This window comes from Ammospiza caudacuta, chromosome 3 (genome assembly GCF_027887145.1).
Source record: "Ammospiza caudacuta isolate bAmmCau1 chromosome 3, bAmmCau1.pri, whole genome shotgun sequence".
Taxonomy (NCBI): Eukaryota; Metazoa; Chordata; class Aves; order Passeriformes; family Passerellidae; genus Ammospiza; species Ammospiza caudacuta.
The window spans coordinates 94,741,112-94,755,668 of record NC_080595.1 but is presented as its reverse complement, the minus strand read 5'-3'; the positions used below and the strand labels follow the sequence as shown (position 1 = coordinate 94,755,668).

At 41.4% G+C, this 14,557-nt stretch overlaps 1 protein-coding gene across 2 annotated transcripts in view; it reads right to left on the bottom strand.

Moving 5' to 3' along the window:
• The window catches only part of ME1 (malic enzyme 1), a 154,478-nt gene extending 140,862 nt beyond the window's left edge, over window positions 1–13,616 (bottom strand). Inside the window, exon 1 of one of the 2 annotated variants that reach the window (XM_058801415.1) lies at window positions 13,428–13,616. In XM_058801415.1, the coding sequence (XP_058657398.1) occupies window positions 13,428–13,532 (105 nt within the window). In that variant the 5' untranslated portion in view covers window positions 13,533–13,616. Of the gene's footprint in view, window positions 1–13,052; window positions 13,070–13,427 lie in introns of those variants that run through there. The other variant, XM_058801416.1, reaches the window with a different exon arrangement.
• Window positions 13,617–14,557: the final 941 nt, after the last annotated feature.

Genomic DNA, 14,557 nt, shown 5'->3' with positions numbered 1-14,557 from the left:
TTTACTATTATTATTAATTAGATTTGCTGAGGATAACAAGTTGAGGGAATGCAGAGCAGACTCACCAAGAGATCCAGCTCTGGATCCCTACAGCTGTATGTCTAATACTGCCCTATTGCTCTGTTCTCCACATGGCAGCCTCGCCTGTGTAAGGTAATGAAGTGTAAGTAACAGGTCAGTACAAGATAAATGGGGCTTTTATGCATGTGCCACATTTCCTCATGGTAGCTGAAAGATTATTTCTTTGTATTTAAGTAAATAGATGCATGTAAGTATTTTCAGGGACAAAAAAAATGCTTACCATGTATACTTTGAGAGTTGCACTGCTGTCAAGTTGGAGCACGGCCAGACAAGCATTACTTTTCTGTAGCTACTTAAATAATTATTTTCAGGATTAGATTCACAGATATTAATTTCTCATGTAGGCTTTCATGTCACTGCTGAAACCCATAACAGAAAAAAGGAATCCACTTTGAATTAAGAAATAATATCAAAATAGGACAGGATTAGGATATTATTCCATATTTTGGTGTGCAAATAGATTCATTTTGCTAACTGTTAAACCTGCATTGAGTTATCTTTCAAAGAAAATCTTATTTTCCTGGGTATTTACACTACAGAAGTGTAATTTCCAAAAATATAATAAGAATTCATACCTAAAGAAAATGTATGCAGCTCCTTTTAATTAGAAGGCATATACATGTATTTCTTTTAGCATATTTTAGGAAAGAACCAAAGAAATTTAAAAAGTTATCTTTGACAGTAACAGCTCCAGCATACAAGGTGGTTTTATTCAGCCTTTATACACAATTTCTGTGCAGGATATTTTCTCTAGGGAATCAACATCTAAATTGTTAAGTTTGGGAAAACAGTGGGTGTCAGATTTGTATCACCTCTGCCTATTCAGTAGTTAGCAAAATGGCCAGACAATTAAATATACCCTTAGCAAGTCAGCATGCATTCACATCATGACATGCATTTAAGTCCTGGAGACATGAATTCTAGCTTCTTAAAGAAGTGAAGTTTCACTGAGTTAAAAACTACTGAACAGTGCCTAGCTGGAGGTTAAAATACCTTTTCTTGCAGGAAGCATTGACCTGAGTTTCCCCAGGCATTCAGGTGATAAATACTGAACACTTTCTCACCTCTTCTCCCCATTCAGCTGGAAGGGAGGCAACCCTGGATGCTGCCCAGGACCAGGAGGCTTAGAGGAGGCAGCCAAGGGTCAGCTACCACTTCAACTAATTGGAACTAATCTGCATGTGGCACAGCATGGCCTGAAGCCAGGTGCAGGTTTAGCTACACAGATGGATGAGTTCTTCCTGCCTATTTAGATCTTCATTTTACCCCCACAGCCTTCAGTATGGGCCATGATTTGCAGTCCTGTCTAATGGATTTTCATGGATCTGGGAAACTGTATGTTCAGGAGACTGCATATCCATTAATACCCTCTCTACTTTTAATTGCAATACAGCAGAAAGTAAAACGACATGGATAAAATATGTCAGGACTATACAGATTCAACATGGGTCCACTTAGATATGACTTTTAAGGAACTATCAGCTTGCTGACTGATTACTAGAAGATGATTCCACCACCAAGGAAAGAAACTGTACATAGAAACTATATTATAGCAGTATAAAGACAATGTAAACACTATCTAAAATGACTAATTATACAAGACCAAGTACTTCATCCTGAACACTTCTCAAATGCTGTTTGCCTATTCAGATGAGAAAACTAAATGACTATCATTAAATATTCTTAGTGCATGACCTAGTTTCCAGTCCAGTGCCCAATCTACTACAATATTTTGTCTCTCTTGATAAAGCAGAGCTCAGTAATTAAGGGGGGAAAATGTGCGTACTCATAGGCATTACATAGTTCTGAAGTAAGACAAAGAAAGCTGTTAAAGATTTGTCAAGTGTACTTCAAAGCAGCCCAGAAAGGGTGTGTGTCAGCCACACCCCGTGCTTAAATTGCTGGTGGTACACTATAACAACTCTATGATGCTTTCCTATATTCATCTGTTCTTCTTGCCTGTGTTTTAACCACTAGTCCTTACTACAGAATAGTTAGAGGACTTGGTAATATAAAACCAAAAGAAAGCTACTTCTTGCCATAAACAACACAAAGTTCAGGAAGTTTAGGAAATAATGTTAGTTTGAAGGATGAGTGTCTTTATTCTACAGAAATATTTCTTTTCCCAAGAATTATACCTCAAAAGAAAGCACTCACTTTTTATTTCCTATTTGGTGTTTATCCCTGTACTCCAAGCTCCAAGCACAAGAGCTCAGTACCCCAGAGAGCCTGGCAGGAGCTCAGAGGCTCCAGTTTCATGCAGACTCCTGACCTGGAACACTTTTGCTCTTACGGCAAACGCGAGTGGCTACCAGACAGAGCCACACTGGTTATGTTTCCCCAGGTAAGATGCAAAGTGAGATGCTCTACTTTTTCTGAGCTTAGATAAAGTTTCAAGCAGCTGCTGAGGATGAGTGCTGCAAACCCTCTTTGTACTACAGTACACAGTAAAAACATCTTTTCTGATACCTCTTTACTCACCCAGATTTATTTATTTATCCCCAGCTGCAATAGATGCTTTTAGTTCAACCACTGCATTGTGCTAAATGTAAGAATTTGCATGCTCTATTGGAATTCAAAAACATAACTCAGAATTAGCAAGCTATTTTTCTACCTGACCCTTGACTGACCTGAAAAACCAGGCAGATGCCAAATCCTCTATTACATGAACAAGAGCAATGCTTTATCCAGACTTCATTAACAGAAAGCTATGCACTTAGTAAGCCTCAACCTCAGAGAATCTGTCATGAACTCTTGTCTAAAAGAAAGGCAACACCACAAAAACAGATAAACCACACAGATTTTATGCTCTCCCAAGACTATAGTAAGTTACAAATTTGCATCACTGAATTTCAAAACACTCCTGGGATACAGGCAACTTGAAACATACTGAGATGATGTCTCAGAATTGAAAGGACAACTGTCCCACATGAGATCCAGCCAAAGCAAGAGAAGAATTTCAGAGAAACCTTTGGAATTAACATGTCAGGCAGTCACCCAAAACATATGATCTGAGGAAGACTGAAAAGACTGGACAAAGATAAGAAAAAACTGCTGCAAGATCTCACTCCTGTAGAAGGTCCAAGAGCATGAATCCCAATCCTCTGAAAGAAGGCTCTCCATTCTTCCCCAGTCCTTCTTCCTAGGACATAACTTTTAAAACTGGCTGATGCCTGGGCAAAGCTACACAAAACAAAGGACTTTAGGGAATTACTCCAATAACTGCTACAGCACAAAATCAAAACTTTGAAATTAATGTTCACATTTTTTCCCATTTTTTGGTAAAACGTAGCAGATAAATTTACCTTTCAATAGTAGAGATTCAAGTCAAATCAAACCAATGCTAAGTGCTTTGGCAAACTCATTTATTTTAGTTGGACAATACTATGTTCTTCTTTTCTGACTTTTATCTGTAACTATTGAACTCTTTTTTACTATTTAGGTAAAGAGGCTTTACTGTCTCTTTCGTAAATACATCCCACACACATAAATCTGCTTTGTAAAGTCAGGTACATGGAGGATGAAATCCAGTAAGTCAGCTGGACACCAGTACTGTAAATGTTACAGCATGCTTCATAATCACCACTATGCACTTCCTTCCAGGACTGATTTAAGGCAAAGATTTTTTTTTTTCTTGGTCGTTAAAAAGCCAGAATTATTTTCGCCTTTGTGGAAAAAGGAATTATTTCAAAATAATTCTTGATCTTCTCATGCAGAGCAGTACTATCTAAACTCCATGCCAAAAGAAAACTTAAAAGGGTATCACTCACAAGGGACAAGAGGAAGAAAACTAAACTGTGATATCCAGTCTGAACTGGATATGAAATTATTTCATGTCTCACAGCACCTACTCTGTTCCAATAAAGATAAATACAATTCATTAATAAGACAGATGAATCAAAAATACTAACAGAAGACTCAGGACTGTATCTATTTAAGCAAAGTTACATTGAACCAAAGGTGCTTCCAATTTTTCAAATAACTTCTAATGACAAGAGGGATAAGAAGAAGCAGAACAGTGATTTTGTTTTAATATCAGACTTTGTTTTTTGAGAGAAAAAAAAATTCTAAGGCAGAAATGGGTAACAGCTGCTACTCAAACAAAGTAAGTAAAACCTGAGCATAAACACGCAATGATAAAATTCGTGGTTGCTCTATGCATCACTTCTATCTTAGGACTGAGGAATGTGCTTTCTGAGCTCCCACATCAGACAACTACGTCTTGACATATTTCCACATCTCTGGCTGAAAGTCAGAAGCAATTGGATCATAAGAGCTTTTTTCCCTTCAGTTCTATGTGTTCTTTATGTATATAAAAAGCACTTCCTCTGCTTCCTCTATATTGTAAACAAATTCAGGTCCTGCTCAGAGAATCATGTTTCACACGGGAATAGCCACTAACAGTGTTCAAGCAAATTACAAACACTGATTTGAGCAGAAAGTACACAGTGGCCTGTAAGGACTGCCTCCAGGGCGCCCCGTGACCTCCTTCTTCTGAGGCAGGATTTTTGCTTCCAGAATTATGCAACAAATTACATTAGCAAAGCTTAAGACCAAAACATGTTTCCTTATGCATGCAACGCAGGGGTTATTTTTCATTAACTGCTAAAATAAACTATACTAAGGAATATGCATAAATAATTCTCAGACAAAATTAGAGATCTGTTTTTAACAGAAACAAACTTAGCTTTCTCCACAGCATTTTTAATCACTGAAATTACCCAAAGATCTGGATTGTTAAAGTCATCTTAATTAAACATGAGATACTGTAAGATTCATCACTTTAAACAAATTAGTCAGACCAGCCAAAGCCACTTAGCTTGCAAACTATGAATATTTCAACATTTCTTTCTACACTGGCTGCCAGGAAATAAGCAATCTGTGAAGGTTAAAGGAGCTGAAACCCTCCAGATGACAATGAGTTGGTTTTTTAATGGGTAATTTTTAAGGATGAATGCATTAATAATTTCATGGCAGTTTTGCATCAGCTTCCTCTCTTGAATCCTTCTATCATTCATTTACTCTCATCTTACACTATTAAAACTGGTATTAGGATCAGGTTCTTAGGTCTTTCCCTAATACCTCCTACACAAATTTATCATCCTCATAAATGCAATGAGATTATTTGTGAGAATGGTCCAATCCTTAGCTTTTCTATGGCTGGGAGATCCTGTCAGACCCAGCTCCTGGAGCTATCTGTAATGTGTGTCACAGTGGCAGTCCTTTGAGGCAAGCTTAAAATTCCTACTATCATGCTGCACGTCACGAAATCAAGAAAATTAATCATAATGATAACCCAACACATAATTACATAATTACACATCAACTTTTTATTTCTCTGGAAGCATATAATTTCATTCTAGAAATAGAAAAGAAAAAAAAGAGAAAAATATTTCTAAAATGTAAATTCATGGAGATTCACTACTAATATGCCTGACAGCAATCATTTACTTCTCTATTAAAGGTATAAATTTGCTGCTGAGGGGAGAAAGGTTAAGGCAAAGAAAAGAGTGACTGACATAGCAGCTCAATCTATGAAGGCTGCATAGGGTGAACAGTAATAAAAATTATTCAGTTAATTTTGACAATTTCTTAAAGTACCTATTAGATGGCTTCCCCTATCTTCCTTGACTTCATCCATGACTTAGATTTTTCTTTTTAAGTTGAACAGACATACAACACAATCCACAGAGAGCTTGCACAGTTGCAATTCCAGAACCACAAGTCACTTCATAGGTTTTGAGAAGAGGACACCAACAATAAATAACACTTCTTAATATATCACTTGGATAATGCAGATTTCTCATGACTGCAAGCCCTCCCACAAAGCAGTGCTGGTGACTGTGGATGACACTCTTCTCCCTGAATGGTATGGCAGAACATTCTAGTGTCAAGCCAAATTCATCCTCTGCCTCTGAAGAGAAACCATCAGCATGTTAATTTAAATATTTGAATTCCTACGTCAGGTAAAACACTTGGAAGCACCAAAGCCTCTCCCCAGTCTCCTGCAATTTAATGCATAGCCTTGGTACTTCTACCTGTCCATGGGAAAGTTTGTTCCAAGTCCCACCTATCCTAGTTTGTAGGTACATGGTTGCTGTGGCATGTTTTCTGCAGTTTCCTGTACAAAATTTTGGCTACCATATATTACAAACTGTTAATCCTACTCACATTCTATTGCCTTTTTCCTATACCAGATTTAGCTCCTTGGTGTTACGTTAAACCAGACAGTAGAGATAATTTCTGTAAAACTATTCCCAGTCACAGGCCAGGCCTGACCTGGGCACAAAGTACAGAGAATGTACCTCCATGAATGACAAGAACATTCAAACAAAGCTTAACTAATGGCCTACTACCAACAAACTCTATTATTGTATAACCAATCCCATTAGATAGGCACACAAACCTGTCAGGAAGGTGTTATTCCTGTTCTTCTCTGCCCTTTCCAAGCTAGTCTTCCAGCCATGATGGGCCACAGAGCACACAGGCAACCTCCATACACTTGCTCCATCCAGGGGAGCACAAATGACACCTTACAAGAGCTCTTCAGATTTGCAGGGGGGACAAACCACTTGCTACTGCAGCTGAAACCCCAGGATCATGTCCTCCACTAAATGGTCCTTTTGAAGCTTCTTCAAAACAGCTGTTCCACTAAAAATTCTCATCTATAAACTGGTAAAAACCTAATGAAGGACCTAATTGTAGGGTATTAATACTCTCTTTCAGACCTCCAGAGCCTGGAGCAAGGAGACCTTTGGCATGAAACTCTGCATCAACCCCTGCAGGCAGGGGCAACAGCTGCCAGAAGCAAGTAAATAAAATACACAGCCCACCTAGCAGGCAAGGAAGGAAAGCATGACAAAGCAAAGATGGCACATTTTAACCTCTGGGCATCGGTTAATAAGAAACATTCTGTCACACACAGTTCTCTTCCTCCTCCCCTCCACAAGGCAAGCAGGGATGTGAGAAGGGAACCTTGTACCTCCTACGGCCACAACTTCTGGTTTTTTCAGCAACAGCTCAATAGAAGACAATGATTCAGCAGAATTGGATATATAAAGTGCAGAATGCAAAAAAGAACCTCTCTAGTCCAAGATACTCTCTGCAGTTTATTTTACCTAGACAGAAGTAAATTTTTTCAGTGAACTCTACTCCTATTTATTGCCAGCATCCATAAGCAGGATTAAAAAACAACACTCAAGTACTCTGGCCAGCATCTATATAAAACCTACTGTCAAAAGGCACATTTAACTCAGTTTACATACAGAAATCCTGCTTACAAGGTGCTCTGTGCCAAGATTAACATTTCTATTCAAATAGCATTTATAATCAATGGCCATAGGATTTCTCAATCAAAAGTAAAAAGGTCAATTTTGTATTCAACTACTGAAGTTCACAAGAAAATTACACAACTGAAATAGTTTTTAATGCCTGAAGCAGATTTGCAGGAAAACAGTTCTAGGTTTCAGCTTCCTGTGACAACTTACACCACTATTCAGTTGCTATTAATGCTTTTTAGCTTACTGCATAACTTCTTCTCCTTCATTTTATTTGCTTTTAATTCAAGTCACAGAACTTTGTTCCCAACTTGCTGTCTCAGCACTCTGTTTCATAACTGCAAGAAAAGAACTGGAAGCCAACAGGAAGAAAAGAATGTAACACCAACCACAGCAACTTACCTACTAGGTCAGGAGCAAAGTATTGGAGGCAACAAACACTGAGAGCTGTATACATTAAATAGAAGAAAGACAGTGATAAAATAATCTGATTTAAACACTTTCTGCTTCTTCCAAGACTTTCTCCTTATTAACAGCATGCAGGACAACCTGCCTTAAAATAAGAAATGGGGGAAAAAAGCACAGAACTTAATTGTAAAGCCCCTCCACACATACTGAAAATAAAAGCAGTCATACAAAGGACATCCTGCATGACTACTCCTCCCTCCCACCTCAACAAGGTGTTTACAGAAAGGAGGAATACACTGCCAGTGTGACACCCTCCTCAGCCAGCCCTGAGGTACCCACCAGTGAGCCACTATCAAGCTCACACCCTTGCCCAAAACTCAAGCACACAAGGTGGCTGCATTCTGCCAGCCTGCAACTTATGATCCTCATTGGTAAAGAGCCAACAGTTCTTGCATGAGCCAACCTCACACTTGAATAACCTCCTGGTTTAAGTTGTCGCTCCGCAGAACAGCAACTAGCGTCAAAGATCCTAGTAAGAGATAAAATATGTAATGCTTGTCAAACACATGGGCAAAATTGATAGGAGTTCACTCTAAAATGCTTCAAAGACCAGATTTATTTACCTTTTGTGCTAGCACATCCACTATACCACATACTCTTGTCAAAGGCCTGAAAAATCCTGTGATTATCCCTATCAAGATCAGAATTGCTCTGCTGTGTGATCTGAAAGGGATAAGAACCAAGAACTACTACTTTTAAAAACTTCAAAGTTTTAAAGGGCAAAAAGTTAAAGGAAGTAGAGATCAGCAGAGTAGAGTAAGAGTGATCAGCAACTATACTAAAAAGAATTCCTCAGATTATACCTTTACTTTCACATGGAACTAACAATCTTCTAATCTTAAAAGTACTCTGATACCTACTACCATTTAAAATTAAATAATCCCTTGCAATATGAAGTAATTTCCAGAAAATCTATCTTACAAATTAATTATGAATTACAGATAATTCTAATATGCAATTTAAAGAAGTGTTTTCCTCCTCCATCCCCAATGTCATCAGCTTTCCTCCAGACTAGCTATCTCTAGGTAAGGCCATGGCAACATTCATTGGGCATTGGTCACTCCAGAGGACCCACCCAAAGCACACACAAGTTTAAGATGTGAAAATACAAACACTGTCTATGGAAAGAAAAATAGTCTTCTATTGCTTGGTATTTGACAAATAATAGATTTATTTAAAGGAAGTACTTAAATGCTTCTTCTATTTTACCTATCAGACAGAGAAAATCTCCCTGGAATACTTCTGAATTTTTTTTGAGGTTTGGGTTTCCTGAGACCTGTTGCAGGATTGCCCACTAGTGTCAAAGTCATAAAACCCTTTTTACATGTCACCCAATAAAAATCAAATTTTCTTTTAGAGAAGCAACTAGTTGTGTACAGAACAAAATCTATCTGTATTTCACAAGCATTCTTATGCCACTGTCTGAAATGTAGAGCAAAACAAGAAGTCCATGAGTCTCTCTAAGAAGTTTGCATTTGATTTCTAGTAAATTAGTACACCTAGCATATGTAAACTGATGGGAGAGACACATGTTCATATCTTAATGACCCTCTAATCACCTGCTCATTCCCTCAGCCTGGAATTGATTATTCACCAGAGGCACTTTCACTCTTCTGCCTCTCCTGAGGGTTCCAGTTGAGCCATTGTAGGAATTAAGACAGTGGGAAAAAATGGACCTTTGCTCTGTTCCAGTATGGTCCTTCTGTAGTAAATCCCACAGTAAGCCAATGCACTGACAACTCCAACAACGAATGTCACTTAGTGAGAACTGCTAAGGTTCAGGGGCATCACATCTGGGAGACATAAGGGTAAAACACCAATGTAATTGTAGGTGGGATGGACACTGAGTACTCTCAGATATTCAGCAGCCTTATCAGACAGTCTGTTCTGAAATTCTACAGTGCTTTAGTGCAACTTGAATAAAGAGAAAGGAAAAAAGAGAAAGAAAACAGTTTACAAGCACATTATACTCAGCAATGACAACAGCAGTCACTCAGTAGAGGAGTTAAAATTAGGTATCTGAGGAGGAGAAAGAGCTCTCCAGCACTTAGATCTAATAGAGTCACTTGTTTACTGCTCACTGCATTGCTCTGCAAGAATATAAAAGCAGCCTGGAAACAAAGCATTTCTCCCATGGCAAAGTTTCTCAGTCAGGGAAGAGTTTACACTTGGCAACTAATACAGGCTATTGGGAAAGTTATGTAGTGAAATGCATGTTTGTCTATCTTCATACCAAGATTCTGAAAATAACCAGCTCACAGGAAAATATGATTTGCTTAAATATTAAAAGGTAAAAAATTAAAGATGAAACTGTAGTGTTAAACTGTTTGCATGCCTTAAAACTGTAAACAAAGCATAAATGAGATTTACAGTAGGGAAAGAGCAAATTACTTCCACACTTTTGTAGCTCATCAGCTTAAAGAGCATACAACTCCCAGCCAAATCTATTTCAGTGAAAAGAAGCGAAACTGTGTTTGTTTTCCTTGTAATTGCTATTTACAATGTGTTTGGTTGCCTAACGGAAAAAGACAGATAATTACCAGAAAGTTTCTAAATACACTTTTAAACACTAGCAGCCTAAAATTTCAGACAATAAACTGAATTACCATTATTGTCCATAGACTTGGACACACATCCTCAAGTAATTAAATTCAGTCTGTTACAATCCACTGTTTTGCATTTTTTTGATGTATCACTGCTGCTGAGATGGCACAAACCAGTCAGGAACCCAAAATGCTTTACAGGAGGTGGGGAGGGAAGGGACGGGAAATAAATCACAAAACTACCAAACATTTTTAATTGAACTTTTTTGCACTGAAGGTTGGACACGTTTGTGAATTACTAACATAGTCAAACATTAAGGATTTAAGAATAGCATTGCCTAGGGAGTCAATTTTGCCATGCAAGTAGAAAGTAGAAGCCAACAGAAAAGAAGAAATTTGGGTGTTTATCCTGTCATTCACACATCCTTTTCTCTCAAAAGACAGGAAGGTTAAGTATAAAAAGCAATGGACAAGTGTGCAGAAATCCAGTTTTATTGTTGAATGAGTGGGGCACTTAAATGGAGCACCTAAATGGAGACAGGGTTTGGGGACTGGGTTTTCTGTTTTGATTGGGTTTGTTTTTTTTTTAAATCTAGCACTTATTTCTTCTTACATTTGTTTTTAAAGATGTTCAAGTATGAATGGTCCCATGTAAAATTTTCAATTTGTCTGAGAAAAGGAATGTGTTATTTGAGGACATAGGCCCCAAGCTTGTACATACTGAAGCCTGCAAGCTGAAGCTGGTAAGCAGGTAAAACAATTCAGTCTCACCTGTTTGCTAAGATATCTGTCTTAAGAGACTCTGAAAACATCATCTGCCTTCCTTTTCTACAAGTCACTGCTAGATACCACTATTCAGTACTTACAGTCTACTTTTGTCACACAAGTTCAAATAGGCCTCTTAAAACTGGCACCATACCCAAAAGAAAGTGCTGATCCTAAGAAACGGCAACTCCTTGACAGGGCCAAGATAGCAAAAAGTTCTGGCACCTTGCAGGCCTACAAGAAATCCCTGGACTTTAGAATCATTAAAGGAGATATCTTATCAACTTTAAATTGAATTCTCATCAACCTGATGCTTGTTTAATGACCTTGATAATAGAAAGTGAACTGGGAGTAGCAGCTCCCACATGTGCAGGCAGGCCACAAGCTATCAAACTGGCAACCATGTGGGCAGTCCTCAACATATCTGAATTTAGTGCACCTACACAGAATCAAATATATACATATTAGGGTGTACATACATACATTAGGGTGTAGTACATCTACACCCACAAAAACATCACCTGTCTCAGTAAGAAAATGGGATTATCTATCATTTACCAGACCAGGACCAGACTCTTCTCACAGGCACAAAGACCAGATTTTTCAGCTGAGCATTTCTAACATCAAATTTTGTTCACTGGGTGGATGTGGCTGGTAATAAACAACTATTCTCTGCTTTACAGTACACATGTGCTACACCACAGCTGAGAGAGTACAAAAGAATAAAACCTAACCCAGGAAGAGCATGGTGCTAACCCACCAAGGCTGGCAGTCTGATCTTCACACAGGCCATTCATTTAAGAGCTGGACTTGATAATCCTTGTGGGTCTCTTCCAACTCAGAATATTCTGTAACTCTTTTCTCCTGTATATTAAAATCAAGCAATGTCCTTCCTCTTTAGCATCTCATCTGTGACAACCCATCCTTACTGTACACTGTTCAGAGGCAAGATGTAAGGTGCACGAGCATAGCCATGAGCCTGCCTCTGGCTGCCCTTCAGTCAATGCATTTTAGAACAGGCCCCTTTTTATTTCTCTAAACAAGGTGAGTTTTCTGTTGGGTTGGCCTTCCTGTTATGCTGAATCACTTTTTCCATGTATACTACAGCTGCTTAAACACAGCCCCAAGCAAAACAGCCTCTCCTTGGTTTCTTCTTGGGAGTTTTATATTTTGGTAAATTTTCCTTTAACCTGACCTCAGGAGACCTTCTCAGAGACTTAAGACAGCCTCTAAGGAAACTTTGTAGTCAAGCACCAAGACTAATAAAAGCACTATTCATCTAACTTACACATGGAGCTTTTAGTGATGAGTCAACCTGTCCAGTAAAACTAGAGACACAGTTTTTGTCCAACAATTTATCCAACTCGGCAACAAGCAAAATGACTGTATATACATTCCAATGCGGATGTACAAGTCAGAGCACCATTCCAGTTAATGTGCAAGGTGAAATTTGGAGGTAAGGGTCTGACAAAGGCTTCATTTGCTAGGTGTGGTTTATTATCTACCTTTAACTAATTTTCATTTTGTCATGCCAATTTAATTATTCTATTATTTGAACTTTCCATCATCTTTATCAAGGCTGTACTGCAAACACTTCTCTGCTCAGCTTTATGTTTCCCAGATTAGTTTTATACGTTTAGAAAGTTTGATGAAGCTGAACTGCCATTCTTAAGTAAACTGGGAATGCGTCAAAAAGGTTTTGCTGTGGCATCTCTCAGAAAAGCTGACTGCATTAGCTGATGCAGAGCGGGGAGGAAACTGCAGTTGCAGTTTAGAGCTCCAAGAGGAATAGTTGCGATTAACACATTTTCCACCCTGCCAGGGGAGAAAACGCAGGACAGCACCAAGAGCCACTTCTGCCAGCAGGAAACGAGGTGGGGCATCCGTGGGGAAGAGGATTGGAAAAGAAGGAGGGTACCGGGAAAACAGAAGCAGGGCAGCAGGAACTCGCATCAGAACGGCGTAACTTTCAGCAGCATCCTCCTCCCCGTGCTGCTGCTGCAGCTCCTCTCCCCTGGGCGCTGCCGAGGGATGGCTCCGCGGCCCAGGCCCGCAGGGGAGGCGGCGGGCAGGGCACCGGCCGCCCCCCGCCGCCCGGAGGAAGAGGAAGCGGCGCCGGGCCCGCAGGAAGTGCGGCTGCCCCGCGCCCGCCGCCCCCGGCCCGGCGGCCGCTGCGCCGTGACAGGTGGCGGCGGCCCGAGGCGGCCCCGGGGCAGCGGCCGGCAGGACCGTTCGTCGCCCGTTCGTAGCCGCCCTCCTCGCCCAGCGGCGCACCTGCCCCGCCCGCCCCTACCTTGTTGAGGTGGGGGTCGCGGAGCACGTCGTAGCCCCTCTTCATGGTGAGCTGCAGGGGCCGGTCGGCGTCCCGCCTCTTCTCGTCTCCCTTCCCTGCTTGCATGGTGCGGCGCGGCGGGGCTGACTGCCGTCAGGTCGCTGCGGGAGCGGAGGCAAAGTGGCGGCGGCTCCTCCTGCTGAGGTGACCGCCCGGCGGGGTGGGATGATCCTACCGGAGGGCGGGAGGGAGAGAGGGAGGGGGCAGAGCCGTGGCGAGGCGCCGCCGCCGCGGGAGGGGGTCACCGGCGAGCCGCTGAGTCACCGGCGGCTCCGCGCGCAGCCCAGCGGCCGCCCAGGTGCGAAGGGCAGCGCGGGCGCGGACCGGCAGCCCTGCCCTGCGTTGCCGGGGATGCAGGCTGTGCTGCCTGCCAGCGCTGCGGAGGGGCCGCCCGCAGAAGGAGGCCGGTCCGGGATCACCTGCTGCGGGGGCTCGCAGGCGCGGCTCTGCCTCGTCATGCCGAGTTTGGCTCGGGGGCTGCCGAGAACCGCGCCCGGAGCCCATCGGCCCGGAGCCCATCGGCCCGGAGCCCATCGGCCCGGAGCCCGCCGACCCCCCCGGCGCGGCCTCACGCAGGAGCCGGGCCTCCGTGCTTGAGTCACGTTCAAGTTTCACTTTCCTTCTGCTATTTAAATGGCCATGAAATCCAATCTTTCCCGAAGGGGACGGACTGCATAGCTTCGTACAGTCCGGAGCACATGTTTGATGTAATTAGCTGTGGGCTGGCCTCAGCTGTGGTGGTCGGGGTCATGCCTGGTCAGGATGGAGGGCTCCGGGGCAGAGCAGGTGCTTAGCTGGTTTGTACTTCTAGCCCTGATGTTTGTTTTCAGTGTGGTCTCAAATTCTTTGTGTACAACCCATTGTGTGCTGTATCACTGTGGCTTTATTCCTCTAAATTCATGTATGTAAGCAAAAATAATTTCCATATGGATGCTATAGTCCTGCTGGAGAATTTACACAGCTTTAAATGCGTGACTAGAGGATTAATTTAGAAGGATTTTGTTTCTGTCGTCAAGCAGCAATGAACAGATACAGATTTTGCAGCTCTGTCAAACTTACCTCTTCACATTTAATCAGTAGGCCTTGTATCC